A 27465-nucleotide genomic window follows, 5' to 3' on the forward strand; every position below is an offset into this window, starting at 1 on the left:
TGACTATGAATTGATTATTTGTGGTTGCAAACAATGTAACAGTATTGTTTACAATACCTATTCATTAGTATTTATTATCACATTTCCCATGATGCAACATTCAACATGGCGGGTTTGCAAGTTCCCTATTGGATTGAACGCGCGCTTATGCTTACACACAGACACACACGCACACACACGCACGCAAACATAATACATACAAACATACATACATACATACATACATGCATGCATGTATGCATGCATGCATGCATGCATACATACATACATACATACATACATACATACATACATACAGTACAATACAATGCAATATAATACAATTCAATACAGTACAATACAATACAATACAATACAATACAATACAATACAATACAATACAATACAATACAATACAATACAATACAATACAATACAGCATAAAATCGTGATAAAACAGACAACACATAAAAGGCTTCATTAAAATCACAAATTGTAAAATGTTTCGGTAAAATACTGAACATGCACTGCCCTTGGATAAAAGCTATTAACACGTGCAGTTCTTGATCTGAATGACCTAAAACGTTTCCCAGAGGGAAGGGTTGTGTGCTGGGTGTGATAAGTCTGTAATGATTTGTTTGAAAATGACACGAACTTCAAACATTCATATTGCAGATGTAGTAGACATGTTCAAGCAACTCATGGAAAGTCATAGTCGAGTGGGCCGTGACGTGCAGAATTTAAATCGAGAACTGTCTAACGTAAAAGCTGAAATGTTGCTGAAAATGCAGCAATTAACATGTGACTTCACGTCTCTCAAAACAACTACGACAACCCTAATCAAAGCTACACAAGATAACATTGCCAAACTTGACAAAGGTAAGATGAGAATTACTTTCTACTCTATTATGTATCTCATCGTTTCGCCGTTAGTAAAATTCATTAAAGACTGCCTTTAGGTGACATGATATCAGGTGTATTTAATACTGAAATGTATCTGTTAGTTTTGTATGAGTTTTGATATCAAATATTTTATACTGTCTGTGTCGAGGACTCTTCTAGATAAATTACAAAATCAAGATAATACGACTTCGATTCCTCTTCTTAGCTTTCCAACGTAAATTTAAATGTTGGGTGTACTTTTTTCATGCTATTCATTTATTTCAGTCAGATTATAGCTTATATGCCACCTCTGCAACTTATCCACAGTGATATGATTTAATGTCAGCTATTTCTGTGGGCGTTGATGAGCTGACATTATACTCAAAAGATAATACAATGTTTGATATATATCGATAATTTTCTCCTAAAATGCGAGTCTTCTCCTCTGTACGCCGAGAACTTATAGTAACTTAATCTCTTATCAGCAATTTCCCATGAGTACACATTAGACATTTATTACCAAATCAACACATCTCTTGCTGTAAATATTCTTCACCTTTGAATTTCTGAGTTATCCACCTTTTTAACCATATGCTCACACAAACTTTTATCAACTGTGTATCATTGATAAAGCATATTGTAACATTCATTTCTCAGAAATTTTGAAACAGCAAGCCGACACAAAGGAAATACACAAAATTTTGGAGGCAATTTCGGCAGATGTTCAAGTGCTTAAAGAAAAGTATGAAAACATATCCGATCGTATCGGTCAAATCGAAGAACGTAAAGGTAGGGAAATGATGTGCTAGTCTAAGGGATAATGGTAACCGTCTGCCTGTCTGTCTGTCTGTCTTTTTATTTGTTTCTTTGTCTGTCTGTCTGTCTGTCTGTCTGTCTGTCTGTCTGTCTGTCTACGTCAGCATTGTCTCAAACACCACTAGCTCACATGGAAATCATGATATATTTCATGAATAATTGTTCGACATTTTGTCTAACAAACATATGGCATTGTATATTTTTTTTTACATTTTACACGAATTATTTGGATGTTCTATGAGTATCAAACAACTCTTTGCATCTAGAATGGTACAATTGCATATTACGATACATGCCTTCCTTCTATCTTGAAGCTAACCAGATACATTTTTTTTCAAAACAAGATAGCTTGATAACACTTCAGGAGTTGATATCATGTATATTTGTAATACGAAATATTACTTTGCATTCTTAATTTCAGCAGAAGATATGCGAAATAAGGACTTGCTGCATGACTTCCTTACTAAGCTGAACTCGTTGATGTTAACACCAGAAAAAGGAGAAATTCGTCAGCTTCGAGAAGATTTAAATGCTCTGAGTGAATGGACGAAAGGAAACTATTCTGACTTGGAGAAAAGGATCAAACGTGTTGAACAAGGTAAGAGAGATAGATAGAGAGAGAGAGAGAGAGAGAGAGAGAGAGAGAGAGAGAGAGAGAGAGAGAGAGAGGGGGGGGGGGTAAGGGTCAAGTGTTTACACTGACACCATAATATACATTTGCACGAATTCAGTGTTTATAGGCATAGGGATCCGGTTAAAAGAGACAGACAGACAGACAGACAGACAGACAGACAGACAGACAGACAGACAGACAGACAGACAGACAGACAGGCAGGCAGACAGACAGACAGACAGACAGACAGACAGACAGACAGACAGACAGACAGACAGACAGTCTTACGGAGAGACATCCGGAGGGAAGGAGGGGGGAGGGACAGCCAGATAGGCAGACAGACAGAGGGAGTGCATTCTTGTGTCAGGGCAATAATATTATAATTTCATTTCTTTGTTGTGAATGTACAAAATGAATATTAATGGTCTTTCTTTTTATTTAGACACTGATGCTGAGGAACGTTGTGACCTTGAGTTGGGAAATGGCAATGAAGCAATGAAACATCCAATAGAAGAAAGTGTTGCTTCCCGAAATACTCCCACCCAATAACAACTCGTATCAATTCCATAGAACTTGAAGCCTAAAATATCCCACAACCTTAACATGTATTATTCTATATAAAGAAGGAAAAGGTAGACAATGAAATGAAAATGAACGGATACACAATGTACTGTGAATTGTGCCTGGCCAGACATATATACAGATATATTTAATCATACACAGTCACTTGTATTATGAGAATTAGCCATTGAAATTGCAGACAATTATTTATCGCAAGTTACAGAATATATTTAACTGGCCATGACCAAACTTCGCTTGAAAAGTCAACGTATATGGTTCATTATAATTACAAATATTCCATGCATGTGTATGACAAAATTGAACTTCAGTGTTTACAAACTTCAAGTGTGATAACCTTACTATGCTATGCATTAGCCTTGTTGTTCATTGATGATGTGTATAATACTGTAAATAAGGCTTTATATACAATACATAACGTGGTAGGCATGGTTGAATAGTCTTACAGGCTGAGACAAGGGGAGTATGTTTACATTCCAGGCAATCAAGAAAAAGTAGATTCTTTATCCGAATTTTCCGACATTATCTTAAATTCTCTCGAACATGTTTACATCAAAATCCGCTGTAAGATATGTCGGTCAGTAGCATAGCCCAAACTTTTTTTCGAAATTGTGTCGGTGGAGACACCATGGCCATTCAATTGCACACTCGTTTTACTAGAGAAGATTAGCTTTCGATCAAGCAGGCCCTGAGTTTGATCATGTAGTAATTAGTTTCATGACTTTTTTTAAGTTTTGTTGATTGTAGGGTCAAACTGTAAGTTGTTCTGTCCATAGCGCTTCAATTCAAGGACCATACATTACATATAATCTATGCAACTTTACGCGAATATTTCGATTTGCCCATTCTATCTCAGCGGAGGATGTTTTTAGAGATGGTATACTAATGTAGGTATGTAAATAATGTTTACGATAGTCCGTATAGTATCTCTAAGCTAAGTTTTAATGTTCCGCAGATTAGAACTAGAATTTTACTTGTTTTAGACATGATGTCAGTAGAATCAATAAACGCTTTTGTTCCATTCAGAGATGTATGACCTTATAATCGTCTATGTTGCAGTATATAAAATATTGACTTTGATTCATTTCTGAAAAAAAAATTAAAATGCATTTTTGCAAGATTTTCATCTCAAGTCCATCTGGCAAGATTGATTTCATATATTCTTGCAATGTGTTTATGTGCATTTTGTTAGTTTTGTTTGTTTGACATGTTTTTGTATTTTTTTACTTTTCCTCCATTTTTTTAATTTTTAGTAGCCTGTATATGAGACTTGCTCCCGTTGGTCTTGCATTAAATAAATAAATGAATAAATAAATAAATAAATAAATAATTGAATGAATGAATGAATGAATGAATGAATGAATGAATGAATGAATGAATGAATGAATGAATGAATGAATGAATGAATGAATGAAAAATAAATAAATAAATAGATAAATAAATAAATAAATAAATAATAAGCTTTCATGTTAAACCTCAGTGTCCAGTATGTCAATGTTGTTTACTATATAGTCAAGCCTGTGAAGAAGGGGGCTATGACTTCCTATCGTCATATTATATATTATATAATGACAATGTTTTGCCGTGTATGTTTCAAGCACATACTTGTCTGTGATTTCAAAGTTAAATTATCCTTTCCCAGCCTAGATTTCCTACCTAGGATGATAACGTTATAGTCATTCCACACTCGTTTCATATGAAACATTTAAGGAAGTCTCCTTTTCTATGTTTACATTGTACGTCAAGCTCAATAAAACCACAATAAAACAACGCTAACTATATAAACTATATGGTCATAAACAGCGCCATCTATCATGAGTGAATAAGACTGACTGTTTGCAGTCGAAAGCTCCCAGCTTCTCAACAGCGCCCTCTATCACGAATGAAGAAGACTGACTGTTTGCAGTCGTCGTGTGTATTGGTTAAAACTTTTGGACTCCCAAAGCTAACTATATATGTATATATTCGTATTCGAACCTGATTCAAATATAACACGTATCTCAAAATAATCATTGGTTCACATTTCAGGAATTCTGTCTAAATATAGAATATACAGAAACTGTGGCCATAGGAAGTATTATTTTGGATTTTTATCCTTTAAAAAACTTTACTATGTTTTTCCATTCGAAAAATCACAACTATTGTGCGTACAATAACAAACTCAACTTCTGCTGAAGTGGACATGTACAATATGTCGTCCGGGGTTCCAAAGCTGTGAGTAATGATAACTATAATGGATATTGAATGTCATGTCTTTTAGCGCCGAACTTTCTTTTTGACAAGGCGTGATGGCACAACATCTTAAGTCTAAATCTGGTCAGTAATTAATGCACACTTAAATTTCCATATAATTTGGCACAATAAACAACAGTAACAAAGCACACATATCCTATAAAGCCTACTACCATAGCTTTTGGCTTTAAAGTGCCCTGCTTGTCCCTCAAAGTCCCCGTAGGCTAGAGCTATGTAACGATGTAAAACTATAACATGTAATTTTAATTTATGATTGAATCGGTATAATAGGTACGATATTTATTTTGATCCATGCCTTCAGAACTATTCTCTATCCCTGTAAATATCATCTCACCACATTTACAAAATATTGTACTAATATAAGCTATGTTTTCTGTACATTATAAGTTGAGGTATGCATTTAGTTTAATACTGCTTTTTCAGTTGAATATACAACTATGTGGTAAGGTGAATATGTTTAAGTTTCTCAATTAAAATGTAGCTGCTGTGAATATAGGAGTACATACACTCCCATAAAAACACACAGCTGTTTCAGATACAAGATATGCAAAGACGTAATAGTATATTAAAGTGTTACTTTCATAGAAGTATAGGAACAATTACGAATATAACGACCAATGCAAATCCAACGCTTTATACGGGACTAACATTTTCTCTCTGATTAAAAATGCATAGTTGCAGATCAGATTATGACGTAGCTTATATCGCATTAATATATGTATAGTGGCATGTTGGCTGTCTTTTTTTCAAACGCTGAAAACGAGACACTAGTCTTTACACGCATAAATCACTGTCCATTGAGGGGTACCTCAGGCGTTAACTAATACCAAATTACCTGTAATAAGATAAGTGGGTTTGCAAGAGGTAACCCGTAAAGAAACCTACGTTCAGTTCATTCAGCTGCACAGATGGATTGACACTTTGCAATTGTATACAGGAACAATTTATATACAATGTCTATTATACAATCCTTTGCTATAGACCAGATATTTAATTGCATTTTTCTCATTGATAAAATAACACAATTAATTGCAGCTCATAATAAATAATGGCATAGCTTGTCAATAGCTGTTTTCAATTCAGTTCAATTGGTAAACGTATGCATAATTGGATGTAGTTTGTAGCTAGATTATGCCATATCCTTCGCGGTATGACATCAGATTATCCAAATTCTTTGAAGAAAGTAGTGAATGTATTAGGGATACCAATTTTTCAAATGCTGAAAACGAGACACTAGTCTTTACAAGCCTCAATCACTGTTCATTAAGGGATACCTCAGCAGTTAACTAATATCAAATTACCTTTAATAAGATATTAAAATGTATTTGCGAGTAGTAACCCGTAAAGAAACTGTTTAGTCCATTCAGCTGCAAAGATTGATTGACAATTTACGATTGCTTAAACCTTTTAACAATTTAAATAGAATGTAGAGGAATAAATTTGGCCAGAAAAACTATGAAGCTGTTCAACAGGCTACCTGACTGTTTTGGGGGGTTTTTTGGCCACGTCGTCACTTGTCCTAGCCTCAGATTTAAGAAAATTATTACTGTATAAAGGTAAACAAGTAACCATGGCAAGCATTGGTAATAAGTAATATGAACGAATTTAGTTTACAAAGTAAATTGAAAGAATATTCCACGTGTCAAAGGTAATACATGTCATTTATAAGTGGATCTGCATACTCGGTTGGATATTTATTTTGATCCATACCTTCAGAACTATTGTCTATCCCTGTAAATATCATTATCACATCACATTAACAAAATATTCTACTAATTCTTATCTTGAATGACGAACTACGTTTTCGTACAATGTAATTCGAGGTATGCATGCAGGCTAACACTGTGCTTTTTGAGCTGAATATGTAGCTGTGAAAAATTGAATATGTTTACGTTTTTCATTTAAATGTAACTGCTGTGAATGTGCCTCCATTATAGGTATCAAATCCTACAATGTACATACAGTCGCATAATAACACATACACTTCTGTGGCAGATACAAGATATGCAAAAACGTAACCGTATATTAGTGTGTTAGTGTCATAGGATATTGGTAAATTGTCTTCGGCTATAGTATAGGAACAACTACAACTAAAACAACCAATGCAAATCCAACGCTTTACACGGGACTAACATTTTCTCTCTGATAAAAAATGCATCGTTGCAGATCAGATTATTACGTAGCTTGTTAATAGCTTCTATCGGATTAATGTATGTATAGTGGCATGTGGGTTGTCTATTTTTCCAAACGCTAAAAACGAGACACTAGTCTTTACACGCATAAATCACCGTCCATTAAGGAATACCTCAGCCGTTAACTAATACCAAATTACCTGTAATAAGATAAGTGGGTTTGCAAGTGGTAACCCGTAAAGAAACCTACGTTTAGTTCATTCAGCTGCACAGATGGATTGACACTTTGCAATTGTATGCAGTAACAATTTAAAGGGAATGTAGATTATACAATCCTTTGCTATAGACCAAAGATTTAATTGCATTTTTCTCTTTGATAAAATTACAGTACTTGCAGCTCATAATAAATAATGGCATAGCTTGTCGATAGCTGTTTTCAATTCAGTTCAATTGTTAAACGTATGCATAATGGGATGTAGTTTGTAGCTAGATTATGCCATATCTTTCGCGGTATGACATCAGATTATCCAACGAAGTAGTGAATGTATTAGGGATACCTTCGATGACAGGTGGACCGTGTAGACTCTTTAAAATCACATTAGTAGTTTGTAACTTTTCAAATGGTGAAAACGAGACATTAGTCTTTACATGCCTCAATCACTGTTCATTAAGTAATACCTCAGCAGTTAACTAAAATCAAATTACCTTTAATAAGATAAATGGGCTTGCAAGTGGTAACCCGTAAAGAAACCATTTAGTGCATTCAGCTGCAGAGATTGATTGACAATTTGCAAATGTTACAGCCTTAATGTAGAAGAATACATTTGGTCAGAAAAAATGAAGCTATTCAACACGCTACCTAGCTAGCCCAACACTTTGGGTTGGCAGGTCGATTTAGATTTACAATATTTAGCCAGGGATGTGTGAAAAGATCTCGATTTTGTGTGATGTGTAGAAACAAAATGGCGACCTACATGAAACAGATTGCGATGTAGATAGCTGTACGACCTTTTTTTTTAGATTTGTTTATTACCCAATTACTTGAAATAAATTTCAAGGGACTAAAAAGTTTTACTTTTATTAGAATGAGTGAACAGAGGTTTTTAATCCTGTACCTGTAATACTTACTCAGGTGGTCAAGCCGTTTCTAAAAGTACTTGCCCAGTGGGTAAAATCACTTGTCCAGGACAAGTAAAAGGCCATACGTTCGAGCCCTGTAAAAGAGGTGGCACTCGGACATGATACTTGTTCTGCTTACGAACCCTAAGATGCCAATCCCAAGGTGTTATAATCTTTCGGGCAGACAGAACTGAAATATGAACACTGACTTAGATTTACTTTGTACATCACAGAAATGCAAATTGCTAGTGCACTTACGAGTAAAAGATCTCAAAATGTGTTTCGCCTATTATCGACCAAATTTTAATCTGTCCGGGTTTTTATTTTAATGGTCATGGTAATCATTTTTATTTACAAGGAGTTAATGTTTATTACATATCTGGATTAAACATTGAATAAATGCGAAGTGTCATAATTATTCAACTGTCTATGAAAATTTAAACCAAGTGAACACCCCTCCTCCATTTTGTACATGTGGTCAAAAGTTGATGATTGGCACACGTTCGGAAAAATCGCCTTTATTCATGAAGTACTTTTCCAAAGAAAGGGAAACATATTGTGTGCTTCATTATGTTTTTTTCAACTTTATTTCGCAAAAGTGAGTGGCATTTTAATTTTCATAACTTCTATGTATGGCAAGTGAATTAATAAAGTGACGCATATATGGTAACAAAACATCTAGATATAATAAGTAACGTTTATGCAAATAACTTGTATAGAATTAGCTATATAGGTGGTGATCATTGTTTGGTGAAATGCCCTACCTGAGAGTAAGCGAAACTTAGCAAAATGTATCTATAAAAGAGGAGCTACATATGCGAGAACCTCCATCGACACAAGTGTGTATGTGAAAGGGGTGACAGTCACAATGAATCTGTATCTCTTTTTCTGCTGTGTGTTATTGGCCATCTTTTCACGAAGCGATGCAGCGCGAGCTCAACCACATATTGTCTTTATTCTAGCTGATGATCTAGGCAAGTATATTACTTATTTCTCTTTTAATCTTAAGCGAGGGAAATATCCCTCAAAAAAACGTTTCGACACAACTTGGTTTTGAAATAGTTGACAAAGAGTAATCACAGTGAAAGGAAATGAGAATAGTTTAGGCACTAACATGATCTGGAACTAAAGCTTTGAAAGAAAGTTAGCTTATTCAAAGAACATGCTCACTATGTAGTTGCATAGAGAGTATTATTAAAGTTGATATATTTGTTTCAGACAGCTCTATATCGAGAACAAGTCGAGGATTGTCAGAGAACTCAATATATTGAGTAAGGCCTTACCAAGACCTTTGTGACATTTATATTTTGACATTCCATAGGGAAGGCTCAAGCACCTACCATTATATTGGCATGGTGCACATGGCCAAGAAGAATGTTTTTAAAAAAACTCTTTTTTCCAGCTCTGGGGAAGACACGAGCACTTAAACGTAATTGGGCCTTAAGTAACCTGTAACAGTTGCGAAAGATTTATAGATAACTCGATCGATTAGATATTTTGGTTTACTAACATTCAGATGACAAACAAAATTTGAAGCTAAAAAAAAGCAGTGTACTCGTAGATTGATAACTTTTCAAATATTTTTATAGCTTTGATTCTAAAATAACTGAATTGTTGCCATCATTTCGACCTGTTTTGAAAATATATGGTGACAGAAGATATGTTCATTGATTGTAATCATGTTAGAATTTTATTGAACATAGTAACAACAGAATTTTTAAAGAGTTTACTGCTGAGGCACATTCTACATTACGGTACTGGCATATGCCAGAAGATTTAGACGCTATGGTTGCCATATAAATGAAAGGTATTGTAACCAGATTATTTTGAAGGCCTTTCGTAAGGGCGAGTAGAGCCTTTGGATTCATATTCCTACAAGTTGGAATGCACAATTCTGAGCTATAGCTATCATACATGATGTATCCCTTAATTTGCAAATTACTTCTACCAAGATATATGAAATTTGTATTTTGCGTACCTAAGATATTGCCTCATTACCAGAAATCATTTATTATATTATACAAATGAATCATGAAGCTAACTGTATCAGCAAGCATAATATGACGCATGCAATTTGTTATTATCAATGTGTGTACCGAATTATTTTAAAGTGTAAGCTTTACATATTGTCTACACGATATCATTAAATATGCAAATGCTGATTAGCCTTAAAAAACTACATCAGCAAACTATATGCTTGATTATCAATACGTGCGACAAACTATGCGGAGTTTCAAGGGTGCATTCGTAGGAGATAAATGAATTATAAATTTGGCATATCAGTTGATGATAATAAATCGCAGGTGTTTGATATGGCTTGCTGATATAGCTATTAACTATATTCAGTCATGAATTCTTTTGTGGATTGAGAGGATTGATATCCACAGACTGATAGTAATCAATGGGTTTTATGGACCGATACATGTACTGTGTTGCTACTCTTATTAGGTAGGCGATTATATGTATATCATTTGAAGAAATGAATGACACTAACAATTTACGTGCAACATCGGTACCATAGATGAAACCCAAAATGTTCTGTTCTTGAAAAGGTTATGATGAAGTGAAATGTCTCACTTTCTTGTAAAGTGGCGATGTAAGATGAAACTGACGATACACATGTGATCTTCATCCATACTAATGACTTGGTTTGGCATCATGTATACTTCCACCGGAACTGATATTTCAATATTTGGTCACACATCATTAGGCGCGCAAACCCGCCATGTTGAATATCCTGAATGTTGCATCGTGGGAAATGTGATGATGAATATGAATCAATCAATATTGTAAACAATTATTTTAAATTGAATGGAATACATGGTTACCATGACAATTTTAGGAGATTCAGTCTGTCGATAACTCCAGATTAGGTTTTACGTTAACTACAGATAATCCCATGATAGTCTTTTGCGTCCGAGCATGCTCAGTCTGGATTGCACGTTCCCTCTTGACGTCGTAAGTAATGTGGTATAAAAAACCGTTCATTATTCTCCATGTGGGAATAATCAGTGTTTTAATTTTGGCACGAATGAAAAATATGTCGATTTTGCTTTTTTCCAATAGGATGGGCGGATGTAGGTTACCACAATCAACACGTGATTACCCCAAATATTGACCAACTGGCGAATGACGGAGTGAAGTTGACTAATGCCTACGTTCAACCAAAGTGTAGTCCGTAAGTTTGCCATCACACGTTGTCGTTATTTGCTTTGAATTACAGTAGTTAAACTGTTGCATACATTCGACTGTGTACAATCTTCAACTTGACTTGATAACGTCTCTCTTCTAACTTAATCATCTATACATTTGCATAATTAATTATTCTTTTACCAATGAGGGAATATATATTAAATTGGTGCAAAATTTTAAGTTCTATGTTGATGTGTATTATCAATGTTGGCTCAGCATTTCATCAAAATTTATAGAAATATTAATAATACCATGACCGATATGTCTCGTATAAATGATTTATGTAACTTTAACTGACTTGACTAATCTGTACTATTAATGCTTCCAACTCGGCCAATGCTATCTAAGAATGTGTAGATATACTTATAACATTGTGCCATATATGTCTGATGGATTATGCATATAACTTTCATTCCTGATATAATAATTTGCGGTATTTATTAAATTTACGATTATCGAATTTAAGGTTTTTGCTGAACATTACATTTCAACAAGCCAAATAACGTAGCCATAAGGTAGCCTTCAGTAGCTCAAGGTGGGGGAGGGGCAAGGAATTAGGCGGAGCTCATTTAAGTAATCAGTTCTTGAGAGGGTTGTGGTTTTAGAAAAAAAAAACAATTGGGGGTCACATTTTACTTTGACTTATTTTGACTTATTGTATTATCTAGCTTTGCATTATTTTCTGAGTTTGGCCGATCTTACTGCTGCTATCTGCTCCACATCCCGCTGAAGCCACATCCCACCACTGCCACCATTGTAACATAATATTAGAAGACACTAAGCAGTAAATCAATTGTTAGTTGTAGTGTAAGGAGCGGAGTGGGTCTCGCGGGAGTGAACAGTGTGAAAGAAATTGGGGGAAATGTGGTGGAGTGGAGTTTTTATAGCTTGGTTGAGAAAATATCGATATGTAGCCATGTAATGTTTAAGAGTCCGTGGCCTTCAGCTCTGCTATTTAGATACAAAGACAATGATTAATTTATGCATTGCATTTCCCAAATCCTTTCTAGTGGTAGTAGTTGGAAATAAACATTATTTCTAAGATTGTAAATGGAATCGGGCTTTTGCCATTTTTTTTAAATATGTGAATAGGGGTGGGTCCTGATTTACAGAAAGGACATTGAGGGATGGCCTCTTTTTATAAAAAAAAAACACGGCCATTTTATACCAGATCTAAACTGAATGCATCCATAAGGGCAACGCTTTTACAGTAATTGTTGTTATGCAAAATCCTGATGATGTATTACTTAAACGTACTGTGGTAAAATTGCATCTGCATTATGGCAGTTGTATTATGGTGTATAGTAAACCCAGACTTCACTTTCTTCAATAGAACACGTAGTGCTTTTCTGACCGGTTATTACTCTCACAGGATTGGTATGCAGGTAATGTCATTCTCACATTCTTCAAAGAAATATAAATCAGTTTTTGACATGATTAGCGCAAATTTTTATATTTTTATATATATATATATATATATATATATATATATATATATATATATATATATATATATGTGTGTGTGTCCCCATTTATACATGTACAGCTGCGTTAACTAGGACACAGTCGTCCTTCAAATCGTGCCCAAGTATATTGGGAGATTTTGCGTTGCGACCCATTCTTTTTTTCAAATACCCCTTCCGTGAATTTTTTTATCCAAGTATCCCACCAACCGTTATCTCCCGATGCAACCGGACGTAAGCAAAATAGGTGAAATCCTATGTGCACATTGTTTTAATTGTAGCCCCATTCTAAAATATTTTCATATTTACATCATAACCTAAAGCAGACGATGTTGCTAAATTCATCCCCTATATCCTTGCTGTATTATTGTCAACATAAACGTTTTTGAAAATACAAAGATTGAATGATGAGTAACGTGTGTATTTAGCATATATATCCATCATGGAGTAATGTGACATTGGTACCATGGGTTTACCTTTTTAATGAAGGACATCATTGCACAGTTCGTACATAAACAGACATTCAATTGATCGATGGTATGGTGTAGATTCACAGTAACCTAGAGAGCAGTATCTCACAAGCTCACTTTTCATTGTACTTGACAAGTCAATGACTAAAGTGCATTCTCTTCCCTTTATACTGCCAGTACAAAACAGTTCAACTTTATCAACCAAAGGGATTACCATTAAATGTTACAACGATTGCAGAAGAACTGAGGCCACTTGGTTACATGAATTACATGATTGGAAAGTAAGTACACCGTGTATTATTTCATTAATTCCTGGCATAGGAAACACATTTCAGATAATACTTGCAACTTTTCGAGTTTGAGAGAGAGGCTGACAACCCAGCATTGACGAGTGATATCGCTATGTTGAAGTATTCCATGTATATGAGAATATGTTATTGTACCATGATAGTGATAATTGGCGGTGCTATGTCCTGCCACTGTTATTCATTTCTGAAGTTTTTACTACGATGATATTTTCTACTTCAGTGAATGAAAATTATCAGTTTCTTTGCTCATTTTAAAAAGACAAAAACAATTATTGATAAAACGTTACCTTGTAATAATGCACTGATTTGTTTAATGTCACATACCAATCTACTCTTTCTAGTATATCATAGTATATCTCTAGTACTCTATGTGTCACTGTATAAGAAACCCCTCTGCGTCAGCAGAAAAAAATATTTTCCTGAATAGGCTTCCCGGATTTTCTATTAATACACAACATTGCTTAAAATTTTGTCCGTAAAACAGTTGTTTAAATCCAGCGCTAATTATGAAAATGTTGTCGTTTTAGGCCTATAAACTATTGTGTGGTTCCGGTTAAGCTCAATTTTAGAATAGGTGGGGTAGATGTTTTATTATATTTGTCTTTTTTCTGTGTGAGTGTCTGGTTCAGGTTTTCCATTGTTTTTCAAATGGTCTCTGTGTTGTTTATTTCTTCTTATCAGATGTACAGCCATTTCAGATTGGAAGAATAGTTTTATATTGTCTTTTGAAGTTGATGTCAGTTTCCGCATCCACCATTTCTCGTGGGACTTCACAGTTTTTGCGATTTTATTATTTTTTGTCGAATAAGTAAAAAAAAAAGGTTTAGGGTCGGCAGAGGAAAGTTAGGTGGGATCGGGTAACAGGAACCAAACAATTATTTGTTTAGGCCTTATGAAACGGATCATACAAATGTGCTTTTTACAACGTGTTTACCAACAGACGCCTATGAAGTCAACAAACTGGCCGCTTTTGATATGTGTACCCTATAAATCTGCTGTGCGTAACATATATGTCTACGAAGGATTAAACTGCTGTTTGGTACGGGAGGTCAAGTCACCAAACAAACATGATGATTTGATAAAATATGATAATATATCACAGTCATACTTTACAACTAAATTAAAAGGATAACAGATTTTCTTTCTCTTTACAGGTGGCATTTAGGGTATTGTAACTACAAATACACGCCACAGGGCAGAGGATTCGATAAGTTCTATGGTGGATATATGGGCGAATTTGACTATGTGACTCATAAAAAAAGTAAGACATTTAATATATTTATAGTGTTGCCAAGATAACGGTATTTCCGGAATGAATGAGTCTTGTAGACGACATAGTACCCCTTAAATACTTTACCTCTGTGTGACTAATGGATGAAATTGATATATTTGTATAAAAAGTTAAATGTCAGGGTTAAAAAATGCTGACAGTAATGTCGTATCTAATTACGTGGGGACAGATATCTGTTATCGAATTAAAGTCCATGTACAAATTGAAGGATTTTTACGCCACCAACGGGCGCTATATCAGTAACATGGCACACAAGCAGCAGCATGATGCATATGTGTGTGTCCCTTCTTGTGAATCACCTTTGGACAAGATATGTCTGGCATCCAGTTAAAAAGTGAAGCGAACACCAAAATTAATGTATGCGTAAATTTATCCTTACATTGCATTTACTGGACATTGCAATTGGTCATACATAAATACCACCGTGTTTGCATGATTGATTTGATAACTGGCCCTGCACGGCAAAATGAAGGTCAAAGTTCAAGTTATTAAAAGAAAGCAATTGTTAATATAGGAATATACACTTGAATGTAATCCCTGTGTAGTACATACAGTTTTTGAGTTATACAGGAAATCACAATTCTTTACTACAAACATTACCACCGGTCAGTAAACAGTGACACGTGCACTGAAAGTATAGTTTGTGTATACTTCTCTTCCGTTTTACCTGTAAGCGTGATTTTGCGCTATTTTGTAAATAGTAATTTTAACTGCAACTATGGCCGTCATTAGGTCAAATTGGCACATGTCGCAAAGCAAAGGACGTGTATATCAGGTTTGAATGAAATTGGAAATTGCATCACAGAGATATGGCATATTACGGATGGGGGAATGGACTGTAGTAGCTGGGGGGCTAAAATACTGCAATGTTAGTAGGTTTTTCTTAAGTCATATGATAAAATGTAGGAACATCAGTAAGACTATTTGTCAAGCTTAATTAAGCTTCATTTGTAATAACATGGTTTTCATCATCATAAGGAAGCTATCATTATTTTGAGCTAGGTTGTAGGTAACACACTTTTGACAATATATTCTTATGGTAGGGACGTATACAGTGGGGACTCAATAACATAGTAATAAATTAACATCTGAGAAATGATATGGTTTTAGCACAGCTTTTGCTGTTAATTCAAATTCAGCACATACTGTGTTAGTATATGAATGAGATGCATACCACAACTTAGTGAAAAGCTAGTTTCAGTCTACAAACATGTGTTGATGATTTAAAGTATGTTTTCAAATAGCTTTGTTCCATCCCCTTCTGCAGGATGTGCTTTCGCAGAAATTGCAATTATTCTTTAGGAAGTGACTCTCCCCTTGTTTATGATCCCAACATTTACAATGCACCATTATTATTTTTTCAGATAACGTCTTAGCCCTCCACGAGAACAATATCCCGGATACATCGCGATGTATTCAAAAGCGATATCTAGCGGTAATTAATTATATTGTAATTGTTAATGTAGAAGTGTAGTGTTAGATATGGAAAAGTTCAATGTATATGTATAGACTTACTGCCGGGCTATAAGGGTATATCACCCCAAAGGCTTTTATGCAGCAACTATTGACCAAAGCTGAAAGCCGAGGGAAATAAATAGTTGATACACAACAACACGAAGGGTAATATGATGTCTTTGTACCTGAATAAGATCTTTATAACACATCATATCCTCAGGCACATATTCTTTCCATATTCAAGCACATCACCGCAACTCCCGCACTACATGACTTTTGCCTATTATAATATAGAACACGATTTGTGCACCCAATGCAAATTAAGGTCTATATGGGTCAAAACCCATACCACGTGACGTTATTTTCCCAATTTGTTATTGGATATTTAAATGACATCTTGTAACTTTTTGGGGGATGTGGAAGCATACACGAGTTTGAATACTTCGACTCCAAGTGACGATTAACGAGAGTGAAAAAAGACACCCCTCGATAATTCAAGATGAGCACTAGTATACCCATGGTTTGTTATTACTTTCATAGGATGTGTTTGCTGATAAGGCTGTGGAATACTTCCAAAACCACAATCCGTGTAAACCGATGTTTATGTATCTCTCATTTCTGAGTGTACACGCTCCTCTTCAGGTATGTATGTATGTATGTGTGTATGTATGTATGTATGTATGTATGTATGTATGTATGTATGTGTGTATGTATGCATTTATGTATGTATGTATGTATGTATGTATGTATTTATGTATGTATGTATGTATGTATGTATGTATTTATGTATGTATGTATGTATGTATGTATTTATGTATGTATGTATGTACAGGTGTGTGTATGTACAGGTGTGTGTATGTATATGTGTGTGTTTGCATGCCTAAGTGTGTGTATGTGTGTACGTATGTATGTGTATGTTTGCGTGCATATGTGTGTATGTATGGGTATATGTTTATGTGTACACGTGTGTGTATATATGTCAAAGCGTGTGTATGTGTATGTGTTTCATGATTTAATACCATTCAAAGAGCTGTTAGACATCATAATATGCACAAGCCTTGTTATTATCGGTGAACTGAAAATATGGATTATATACCCTGGTCCTTTTACGTCATAGCAATCTATGTCTACGTCACTGGTTCTGTGTTGATCGAAATTTGTCAAAACGTTTCCATTATTTTCCTAAATTCTCATAAATTATGCTTGACCTATGGGATTTGCACTAACTACTCTTTGAACGAACGGTAGTTAAAATGACCTAGGGTCATAAATATTTTCTGAAGAAAATAATTACGGAATAATATTTCAATGTTGGAGTACATGTCTATTTTTTCGCATTTAATCGTAAATCTTACTAAAATGAATTGATACCTAGCCCTTTATGAGAACAAGAACAATTTCTAAAGATTCGATATGTCTAAAAGCGGCCATATGGATGAGGAGTGGGTATTTATTTTGAATGTTTTATTTTGCTTGCACCTCCGTTCATTGCAAAAAGCTAAAATAATGCGTTCTATGTTTGTTATTGTACGTACAATAACACGTATTTTACACATTGAATTATTTAGTCAAGTGAGTTACAAACACGGATTGGCATATATTGTTTCACGTTGAATTTCAAGTAGGAAGCCATAATGAAATTATTATAGAGATTGCTATCAATTCCATTGCAGCCTCCACAAGAATATCTAGACATGTACCCATATGTTCAGAATGAAAATAGAAGAAAGAAATTGGGTAAGACTTTTGACTTCGAATGTCTCTGAGTAATATTTTCAGCTCTCAATATTTAGAAACCAATATCAAATGTCAATAGAGTTACATTACGCTTCATGAAACGGATCATAAGAAAGGTATATAGAATATGCATGCTTTAAATGCAGTTACTCATTGATTTTGGACAGACAGACAGACAGACATGCGTGCGTGCGTACGTACATACGTATGTACGTACGTACACACGCACGAACACACACACACGTATACCTTCCTACAATCATGAATACATACGTACGTACGTACGTACATACATACATACATGCATACATACATACATACATACATACATACATACACACACACACACACACACACACATACATACATACATACATACATACATACATACATACATACATACATACATACATACATACATACATACAATGTGTGCAATCTTGTGTTTGTGTGTAACGTCTCCTAATTCATGCAATAACTTATTGATATCCTTAGCCATGATTACTGCTATGGACGATGCTGTCGGAAGAGTTGTCGAAGGTTTGAAGTCAACTAAATTATGGAATGATACTATCTTAATATTTTCTTCTGATGTAAGTCATTGTACTATTGTACTATAAGAAGTGATGGTTTATAATTACATATATTGATAGCATTTTTACTTAAAATAATTCATTTCATAGTCGTCATACTAATGCATATTCGTTGCAGACCAATTTGTCATTATTGACATTCATTACACATGAAGAAAACAGTATGGGTAGTATTTTATCATTTAATTTAATATTACATAACAATTTAATTTTTATATTACCTTTGGAACTCGTACCTTTTTGTTTCCGTTTCTGTAAAACCTTTCGTCTTTTCTATTTGGTAAATGTTTTTGTCCTGTTTTTGTCTGTCGAGTAACTTTCTGTACTGTTCCTTTTTTCCTTGCAAAGCAAAAAAAATAGAAAAATTAAAAAATTAAAAAGATTACAAAAGTATCACGGTTGTCATTCTACAGAGGGAAGCAAAACAACAACGTCTAGCAACATATTTTCTTTCAAACGGACGATATTAACCTATAGTTGATAGGTGACGGTGTTGTTGACAAAACTACATATTCTTTACTTGACCAGTGTGATAATTTAGTCAAAGTCATATTCATGTTATTTTAGTTTAAATGGAAGAGGCCCGGAAAATTTTCGATCTTGTTTCTTAAAAGAATTATAGAGTTATGTAAACGTGTGTGTCTGGCGCCTTGCTTAGCCAATAATACCACTTGTACATTTGAATATTGTTACTAGTAGCTTATAATTGTATAAATCTGAAATAACGTGTAAGTGACTTATATCACTCAAATGAATGTCATTTGATTTGTCTGACAGAATGGTGGTCCACAAAACGCTGATAATGAAGGAAACAACTGGCCACTTCGAGGGGGTAAAGTGAGTTGTTGGGAAGGAGGAACACGTGCTGTTACTTTTGTGAATAGTGCTCTGCTTCAGAAATGTGGATACAATAACACCCAGTGAGTGCTTATATTTTGATATGTATATAAATCTCATGGAATGTCGTAGGACATTCAATAGAGAAAGATGAGAAAATACAAGTCATTATTGTGTTCGCTTTGACGTAAAATATGTTAGTAGCTTGACTGGATTTCGGGAGATTTTCCTCTGTTACATAGGAAATGTTACAGAAAAGTTCAAAAAGTATACAGATGATGTTCAAATTAAAGCAGGGTTATAGAAGGTCAAGCGCGTGGAGATTGTGTTTATTTTGGAATGTTCATTCATAAGATAACTATAATTGAAAAAAGAGGCCATATCCCTTGGTTGTTCATATGGGCATGGTCTTTCGTTGCTGGTCTATTTTGTACTTCACTTCTGGAATTCTTACCAGTCTCCAGACTTATCATGTTATTTTTACGACAAAAGAAGAAAAACAACAACAACAGCAAAATATCAACACTGACAAACATGGCAGACATATACGACTAGAGTGCTGACGAGAATTACGATACGGTCGTCCTGCACAATCACCCTAACTGAAATCTTTCCCGTTAATAACCATCCAGTACGTTTGAGACTTGGTCCCTACAATAAGTGGTCTATTGTGGGATTCTGAATGGAAACACGTGAAAGTAAAGAGTGTTTGGAATCCCCCAATAATATTCAAATATCGTATCAGGACAGTTTGGAATATGATATATTCACAATTCTATAGTTTGAGTGTAACATGAATTAGGACTTCTCTTTTCAAGTGATGTATATTATTTTTGTATGTCCCAGACGTTCATCTTAATTGTGTATTTTTTTCAGGATGATCCATGTCACTGATTGGTTCCCGACTATCATAAAATTAGCGGGTGGAACACTGGGTAAGTGACGAGGAGTATTAAGGTAGTGTGTGCCTCTGAGACACATTTCCCTCCAAATTAAAGTTCTATATTCTCCAAATTTTGCCATATGAAAGCTGCCACTGGTCTCTTTGGGTTTACTGTCCTGTTGTCAACGAAACAGTCAGTCTTTTCTTTCATTATTGGTTTGACATGTATTTGGTGGCCATAATTTATAAAATAATTAAATTTCGAAATATTTTGACCTCTGTTTCAAAATTATGTACGGTGACCTAACATTCTTTTATATTAATTTTACCTGACAACACGTTGGTATTTTCTTTAACAAAGTAACAGAAAAAAGTTTAATGAGTTTTCAAGGCCCATTTTATGTTAATAATCTCAGATGATTACAAGTATTCATTTTAGCCTGTTATCGATTAGCCTGTCTATGAGAGCTTTCGGCGTCACCGATCAGCGCCATACAAAGGCAAGTTAACAATCAGCAAATCATAAATGGTAATAACACCTGTCTTTTTTCAAAGTCATATTATATGAAATGATTCTTGATCACCCTTTGAGGTTACATTGTGTCTAAAACATATAAATCATCATGATAATCGATGGGTTATACTAGTCATTTTTGTTTCTGTCTCAGATTCATCAAGAGATCATGATGGTTACGATGTTTGGCCTGCAATATCAAATAACGACACGTCGCCAAGAACAGAATTTGTCTGCCAAATCAATGAAAAGGGTGGTCAGTGGGGAATAAGGTAACGAATGGCATGCAAAAATGATATTCACATCGACTGGTGACCAGGAAAACACAGCGCCAATGGCACTGTAACACAACATTTATGGAAATGATTAACCCTAGTTGTAGAGTTCCAAACATTTGACCAAAACTATTTAATTTAGACGTAAATTTGCATATCAAAAAAGGAGTCATCATAACACATTTCTTCATTATAACACCTCCCTAGAAACGGTTCCAACGATTTTTTTTTCAAACCAATCTGCCCTTTAATTTTGCAGATTAAGATTTTTGACTGATATTGACATTTTTAGACCCAATCTGCATATCAGCTACATGTTGATCACTGCGCAACAAGTTTTCAGTTTGGACCGAAATAAACGTCGAAATTCTCAAGCACCTAAGCTAATTAATAGATCATGTACATGAACAATTCGACGTTCATTGCAATTACTTGCAGCAACTGTTAGTAAAGGGGTACAAGCTGAACGTTTTGTTTTATGTTTTGGGATGTAAATCTGTTCTGCACATTAAAGGTACTCAAAGTATTCTACTTAATGTATACTTAACCATCACTTGCAATTGATTGAACTCTGTGGTATATATCTTATAAATGAACCGGTGACGTAATTTATTATAGTATCAAAAAATATACAGGAAATCCCTACTATGCAATCAATAGTTCTAACAATGCCAGAAGACAATTGTAATGCCGCCACTTGCATTACAGTAATTAGAATAGTAAAGATAACTTTTGTATGTATTTTCACGTAGAAAGCTTATAAACTCAGCTTGTGCCACTTCAAACTCGCCAGGCAATTAAATTCGGCACAGCCTGTCGAAATTAACGAGATAAGTGGATACATATTGGAAAGGGGTAGTATGCAATGACTTTCCACTATTTTCACAGGATGGGAGATTTCAAAGCATTGCGTGGAATGTTGGGACAATCGGGTATGTATGTGATAAATAAATACGCAATAATGATAAAGAAACAAACAAAATTGATGACGAACTAAACAATAAAATGTGCCAATACTATTACATATTTATGCTATGAAGTCAAGTAAAAAAATGTAATGTATGTATGTATGTATGTATGTGTGTATGTGTGTATATATATGCATATATATATGTGCATATATATATATATATATATATATATATATATATATATATATATATATATATATATATATATATATATATATTTGGTAGTTCTGGAACTCTTTCTTGGTTGTAACTCGGAGTTTCACGCATAATGCGATCATTAGACATGTTGTCTGATGATCGCACTATGCGTGAAACTCCGAGTTACAACCAAGAAAGAGTTCCAGAACTATCAAAACTATTGCGCTCTGCCACTGCGGTATAGAGCACTGTCTTAGCAGATTGATACTCACTGAGTTATATATATATACTCACCGAGTATATATATATATATATATATATATATATATATATATATATATATATATATATATATATATATATATATAACTCGGTGAGTATATATATATATATATATATATATATATATATATATATATATATATATATATATATATATATATATATATATATATATATATATATATATATATATACCGTAATTTAATATTTCTATTGCTATTACCTTAGCGTATTGGTACCGCCCTCCTCCCGAAACAAACGAAACGAATACAATAAACCCCACTGGTAGTGTTTGGAATAAGGACTTATTATACAACGTAAAAGGTTAGTATTTATCCCTCGATGTAGCATATATCTACAGGGTTACTCCCAGAATGGGAAGAGACATTGTGAAACACTTAATTGTCTCACACACAACACTTTTTTCTTTAATAGCGTTTGATTATAGTGGATTTTATGTTGAAGTTACTGCGTACGAAGCCAGGGGTATTGTTTCAAGTTGACTTATTGCATATTGAGTTGATGTATTGGTACCCGTCATGTTCAGTTGTCAAGGACCACCTCTGGTACTTTTCTGATGAATTGTGTTGTTAATGTTTTCCAGTTAGTTTTTGTAGTCATTGATTACTTGATCATTTCCTTGTTGGTGACAAATCATAACGTTTATCGAAGTAGCGGGACATTTCCGCTTGTCTGGCCAGGCTGCTAAATTGTCAAGATCTTGTTGTAGTCTGTCGGTTTCTGATGTAATACTAAGGTATACTATTGTGTCATCTGCGAACAGGCGTACAGTAGAGTTCAGACCTATATCTGCTTCTGTAACAGTATCTGATGAAGATTTACCTTCTATGGCAACTGTTTGGGGAAGATTAAGTAAGGATGATTTGAAACACTTAAGGGTTTTATCCTTCATGCCAAAGTGTTGTAACTTGTGTATTATATCAACAGGCTGTACATGATTGAGACGGTCGAAGTCCATGACTAAAACATCACTATTTGTTTACCATATTCCATGTTCAGTGTAATTGTGTATCGTAAGACCAACGAAGTCGTGTAGTGGGTACAGATTATTGTTTAATTCAACACGGTTAATAATGTGCTTTATTATTATGTGTTCCATAAGTTTACAGCTTATGTATACATGTGAACGAGATAGGTCTGTAATTTCAACTTCGTACTTTCCATCTTTTGTTTTGTTAACAATGGTGTCATTACCGTTTTGCACCAATCATTTGGAATTGTCCTGCTATTATAAAACATATGAAAAATAGTAGTAATTATTGATGTTATTGCATCCGCGAGTTGCTTCAACACATTAAAGTGTAACGTTATTATGACTAATTTTCTAATTCCATGATGAGATGTGGCAATGTTTCATGCATTCAGCATAGACCTTTCAAATTCACATGCAAATTATGCAATGAAATTGACATTTTCGAGAGAAGGCTGACTGGGAATGCTTTGTATACTTTGTATAGCTGTGTATGAGATAGCCTTCAGTCAGTCAGTTTTAGGACTCATTCACAATTAGTGCAGAAGCCCCAAGCTGAATTATGGCTATTTGCTTCGAGTACAAGCTTGAACTTCAAGCTATCGACAGGCACAAGTCACAAGCTGAATTGTGACTATATGCTTAGAGTACACTGATACAATGCTAAAATGTCGTACAAATAGATTTGTAGCGTACACGCCTTGTAGCATTCAGCGTAAACGACACTTCAATAACTACAGGTTGTGAATGAAATGATCTCTTATGCACACTCGCATGAATCGGCTGATCGCAGCTAGCATGAATCGGTTGATCTTAACTTATTGTAACCTTACTTGTATGGCTTGTGAGTTGAAAACTAAAAATAGGCCTAAGGGAACCTACAAACTCGTATCTAACGGTATACAACATCAGTGAAATCCATGGTCTCATATTCGGTACGTCCAGACAGGCAAGAATTATAAGTCGTAATTCTCTGTTCACATCATTCCAAGCTTGGCCATATGATGACAAAGTCAAATTTCGGCAACAAGAGCCCAAGCTATTTTCATTTTTCATAGAATGTATCATGCTACTGCATCGTGTATCACATGGTATACATGGCACAGTAATGTGATTGTTATAGTGTTGTTATAGTGTGTACAAAGCCACTGTCATTAAAATAATGCGTTTATATGTGAATGAAACCGTGGCCTCTTGATGACGATGCATCTTGGATGGTGTCATAATAAAGGTTTATGGCAATGGATTGCATCGATTGTTACATTTATAAATACAATGCTGACATCAATGTAAAACTGAACGTTCTCACTAGGCTATTTTGGAGTCGATGCGATCCAAATCTCCTTGTTTCTCCCGTTACCCATCTGTATGTCGGACTTACACACCTCTCTCTCTCTCTCTCTCTCTCTCTCTCTCTCTCTCTCTCTCTCTCTCTCTCTCTCGCCGTTTGTTTTGCTATGTCTTCCCTTTCAGTTTCCACTCTCTCCAATTCCTCTCGCTCACACCCTCCCCCATTTCTAATCATTTATCTGTCATTATTCTTTCTAATAGTTGATCCTACCGAGCAGCATGAGCTGTCTGCCCAGAATCCAACAAAGCTTCAAGAACTGAAGGACAGACTGGACGAATACAGACAAAAACTCATGCCAGCATACTATCCTGATATCACAACAGCTAAGGGAAATCCAACAAATTTCTGCGACTCATTCTCATACGGTTGGTGTGATGTCTAACAAGTTAACCTAACACCTATATCTATGTGGACAAAATTAGGGGGAAAAAGCATATAGCCATCTAACAACGCTAATCCAATGATATTAATTAAACTCGCCAGACTGTGTACTTTCATAAGAGTGTTAGTATGTAGGCATTTAATGTGTTAGTCAGATGATAGTCATTTCATTTAGATTGCTAAGTATATTGTGTCATTGTAATGCTTACCATACTATGGCCAGCAATAAACACCCGTCCTTGCAGAAGTCTCTGTTTCTGGGAATTTCATTTCTCGAAGAGGGGTCGGGTGTTCGATTGAACATTTACCCTGTCCCCTCTCGCCCCAGCATTTGTCCTGCCCAACTTTTGCCTCAACACAGCAGATAAAGGGGAAAAAGAAAAGTAAATTATGATCATTCTGTCAGATCCAGTTAGACACTGAAGAAGGTCAAGTGATCTGTTCGAAACATGGCTTATCAGTTTCTCAACTAAAAGTGGGTGGAAGAAGAGAACTTGTATGGACGTGCCCAGGTGTTCTAGCCACCTGTTATTATTGTACTCTTTATTTGGTAAAGAACATGATAACATCGCATGGATATATGCAAACACAAAAATGTGACAGAAACACAAAATCGCTTTCACGAATATGGGATGGGTAAACTATTGGAACAAAAAACTACGATGGTTCAACTGGTTTTAATAAACAACAGGGAAGACTTTCATAAATGGCCACGTGACCATGTTACTCGCTCCACTGACAAGATAGCTATAGCACGTACTGCATGAACATTGGGGACCGGTCAGTTTCTCCGGCCTGGGGGAGGGGTCGATTGATTTTTTCGAAACCAGAAAACAGGCTCCCCCTCCCCCATCTATTATATTTGCATGGCAGGCATTTGATCGTGACTCAGAGTGGACTGCTTTGACAATGTGTGGCAAACACTTTATAAGATAAGATAGCACAATACTAAATTAGCGACTACACGTGGTAAAATATGTTCAAAAGGACTTTAAAGCATTGACAGTAAAAGGCAGGGTGGAAGCTTGTGATGGGAATGTGTACATCTCTCATTTGGGTGGGGGTCCTGGTCTCCCCAAGAAGTTACCTGGGTAAAAACCTAGCAAGCTAACATTTCAACAAAGCATAGGTATAACACATGATGAAATTAAATTTACGAAATGTTTATTACCCAATAACCAATAGATATAACTATGATGTGATCTTTACAAAGCCAAAGTTATACTAGTTGTTAACTGATTCAATTCCTATCTCAGTACTTGCAATGTATTTCAGCTTGAAACATGTAAATTTCATAAATGTAATTAGTATTCATTCATTCATGCACTCACTTATTTATCCAATCATTCCTCAATATTTAAAATAAATACATGTCCGATTTTGTCTATCTAATTTTTCTTCGCTATTGTGTGAACTTCGAAGTGATCAAATATAATATTAGTAAAAAATAAAATGACCGTAAGGAAATGAATATCAAGATCCCATAAACTAGAGTAAGATATTGCCATTTCTGTTGAGTTCTTATAATATGATAATATAAATAAGTTATATGCAGTAAATTGGGTCTTATAGGGATCTTTCCTTACGACGATGACGTCTGTACACAAATGACAAGAATGTTCGTTTGAATATCACTTTTGTTTACATAGCGCTTTCCTGCCCGCTGCTCAAAGCGATTTACAAGGACATGTTGGCACGGTCGCATAGCAGCACAACGGTCTTATATACTTCTCCAAGTACCTTAAGGAACAACTAAGGAACAACTGGGAAAATCAATCCTATCCAGCCTCTATAAACGCATATGATTAAATCAGTCACATTGCAACCTCTATCCTACCAGGTCTCCAATAGGGACCTTGCAAACCCGCCATGTTGAATGTTGCATCATGGGAAATTTGATAATAAATACTAATAAATTGGTATTGTAAACAATACTGTTACATTGTTTGCAACCACAAAT

At 34.9% G+C, this 27465-nt stretch overlaps 2 protein-coding genes across 2 annotated transcripts in view; both read left to right on the top strand.

The window, feature by feature from the left end:
* The window catches only part of LOC144437475 (uncharacterized), a 7212-nt gene extending 4373 nt beyond the window's left edge, over window positions 1-2839 (top strand). The window contains exons 7-10 of the mRNA XM_078126418.1: window positions 655-858; window positions 1519-1650; window positions 2099-2275; window positions 2733-2839. Coding sequence (XP_077982544.1) covers window positions 655-858; window positions 1519-1650; window positions 2099-2275; window positions 2733-2839 — 620 coding nt within the window. The remainder of the gene's footprint in view (window positions 1-654; window positions 859-1518; window positions 1651-2098; window positions 2276-2732) is intronic.
* A 6402-nt stretch (window positions 2840-9241) lies between these two features.
* Window positions 9242-25506, top strand: LOC144437476 (arylsulfatase B-like). Its single transcript, XM_078126419.1, has 14 exons — window positions 9242-9347; window positions 11440-11551; window positions 12899-12950; window positions 13676-13779; window positions 14961-15067; window positions 16462-16532; window positions 17093-17194; window positions 18226-18289; window positions 18785-18882; window positions 19660-19802; window positions 20596-20654; window positions 21271-21388; window positions 23567-23655; window positions 25325-25506. The coding sequence occupies exons 1-14, from the start codon at window positions 9242-9244 to the stop codon at window positions 25504-25506; spliced, it is 1407 nt and encodes a 468-aa protein (XP_077982545.1).
* The last annotated feature ends 1959 nt before the right edge of the window (window positions 25507-27465 follow it).

This window comes from Glandiceps talaboti, chromosome 7 (genome assembly GCF_964340395.1).
Source record: "Glandiceps talaboti chromosome 7, keGlaTala1.1, whole genome shotgun sequence".
Classification (NCBI taxonomy): Eukaryota; Metazoa; Hemichordata; class Enteropneusta; family Spengelidae; genus Glandiceps; species Glandiceps talaboti.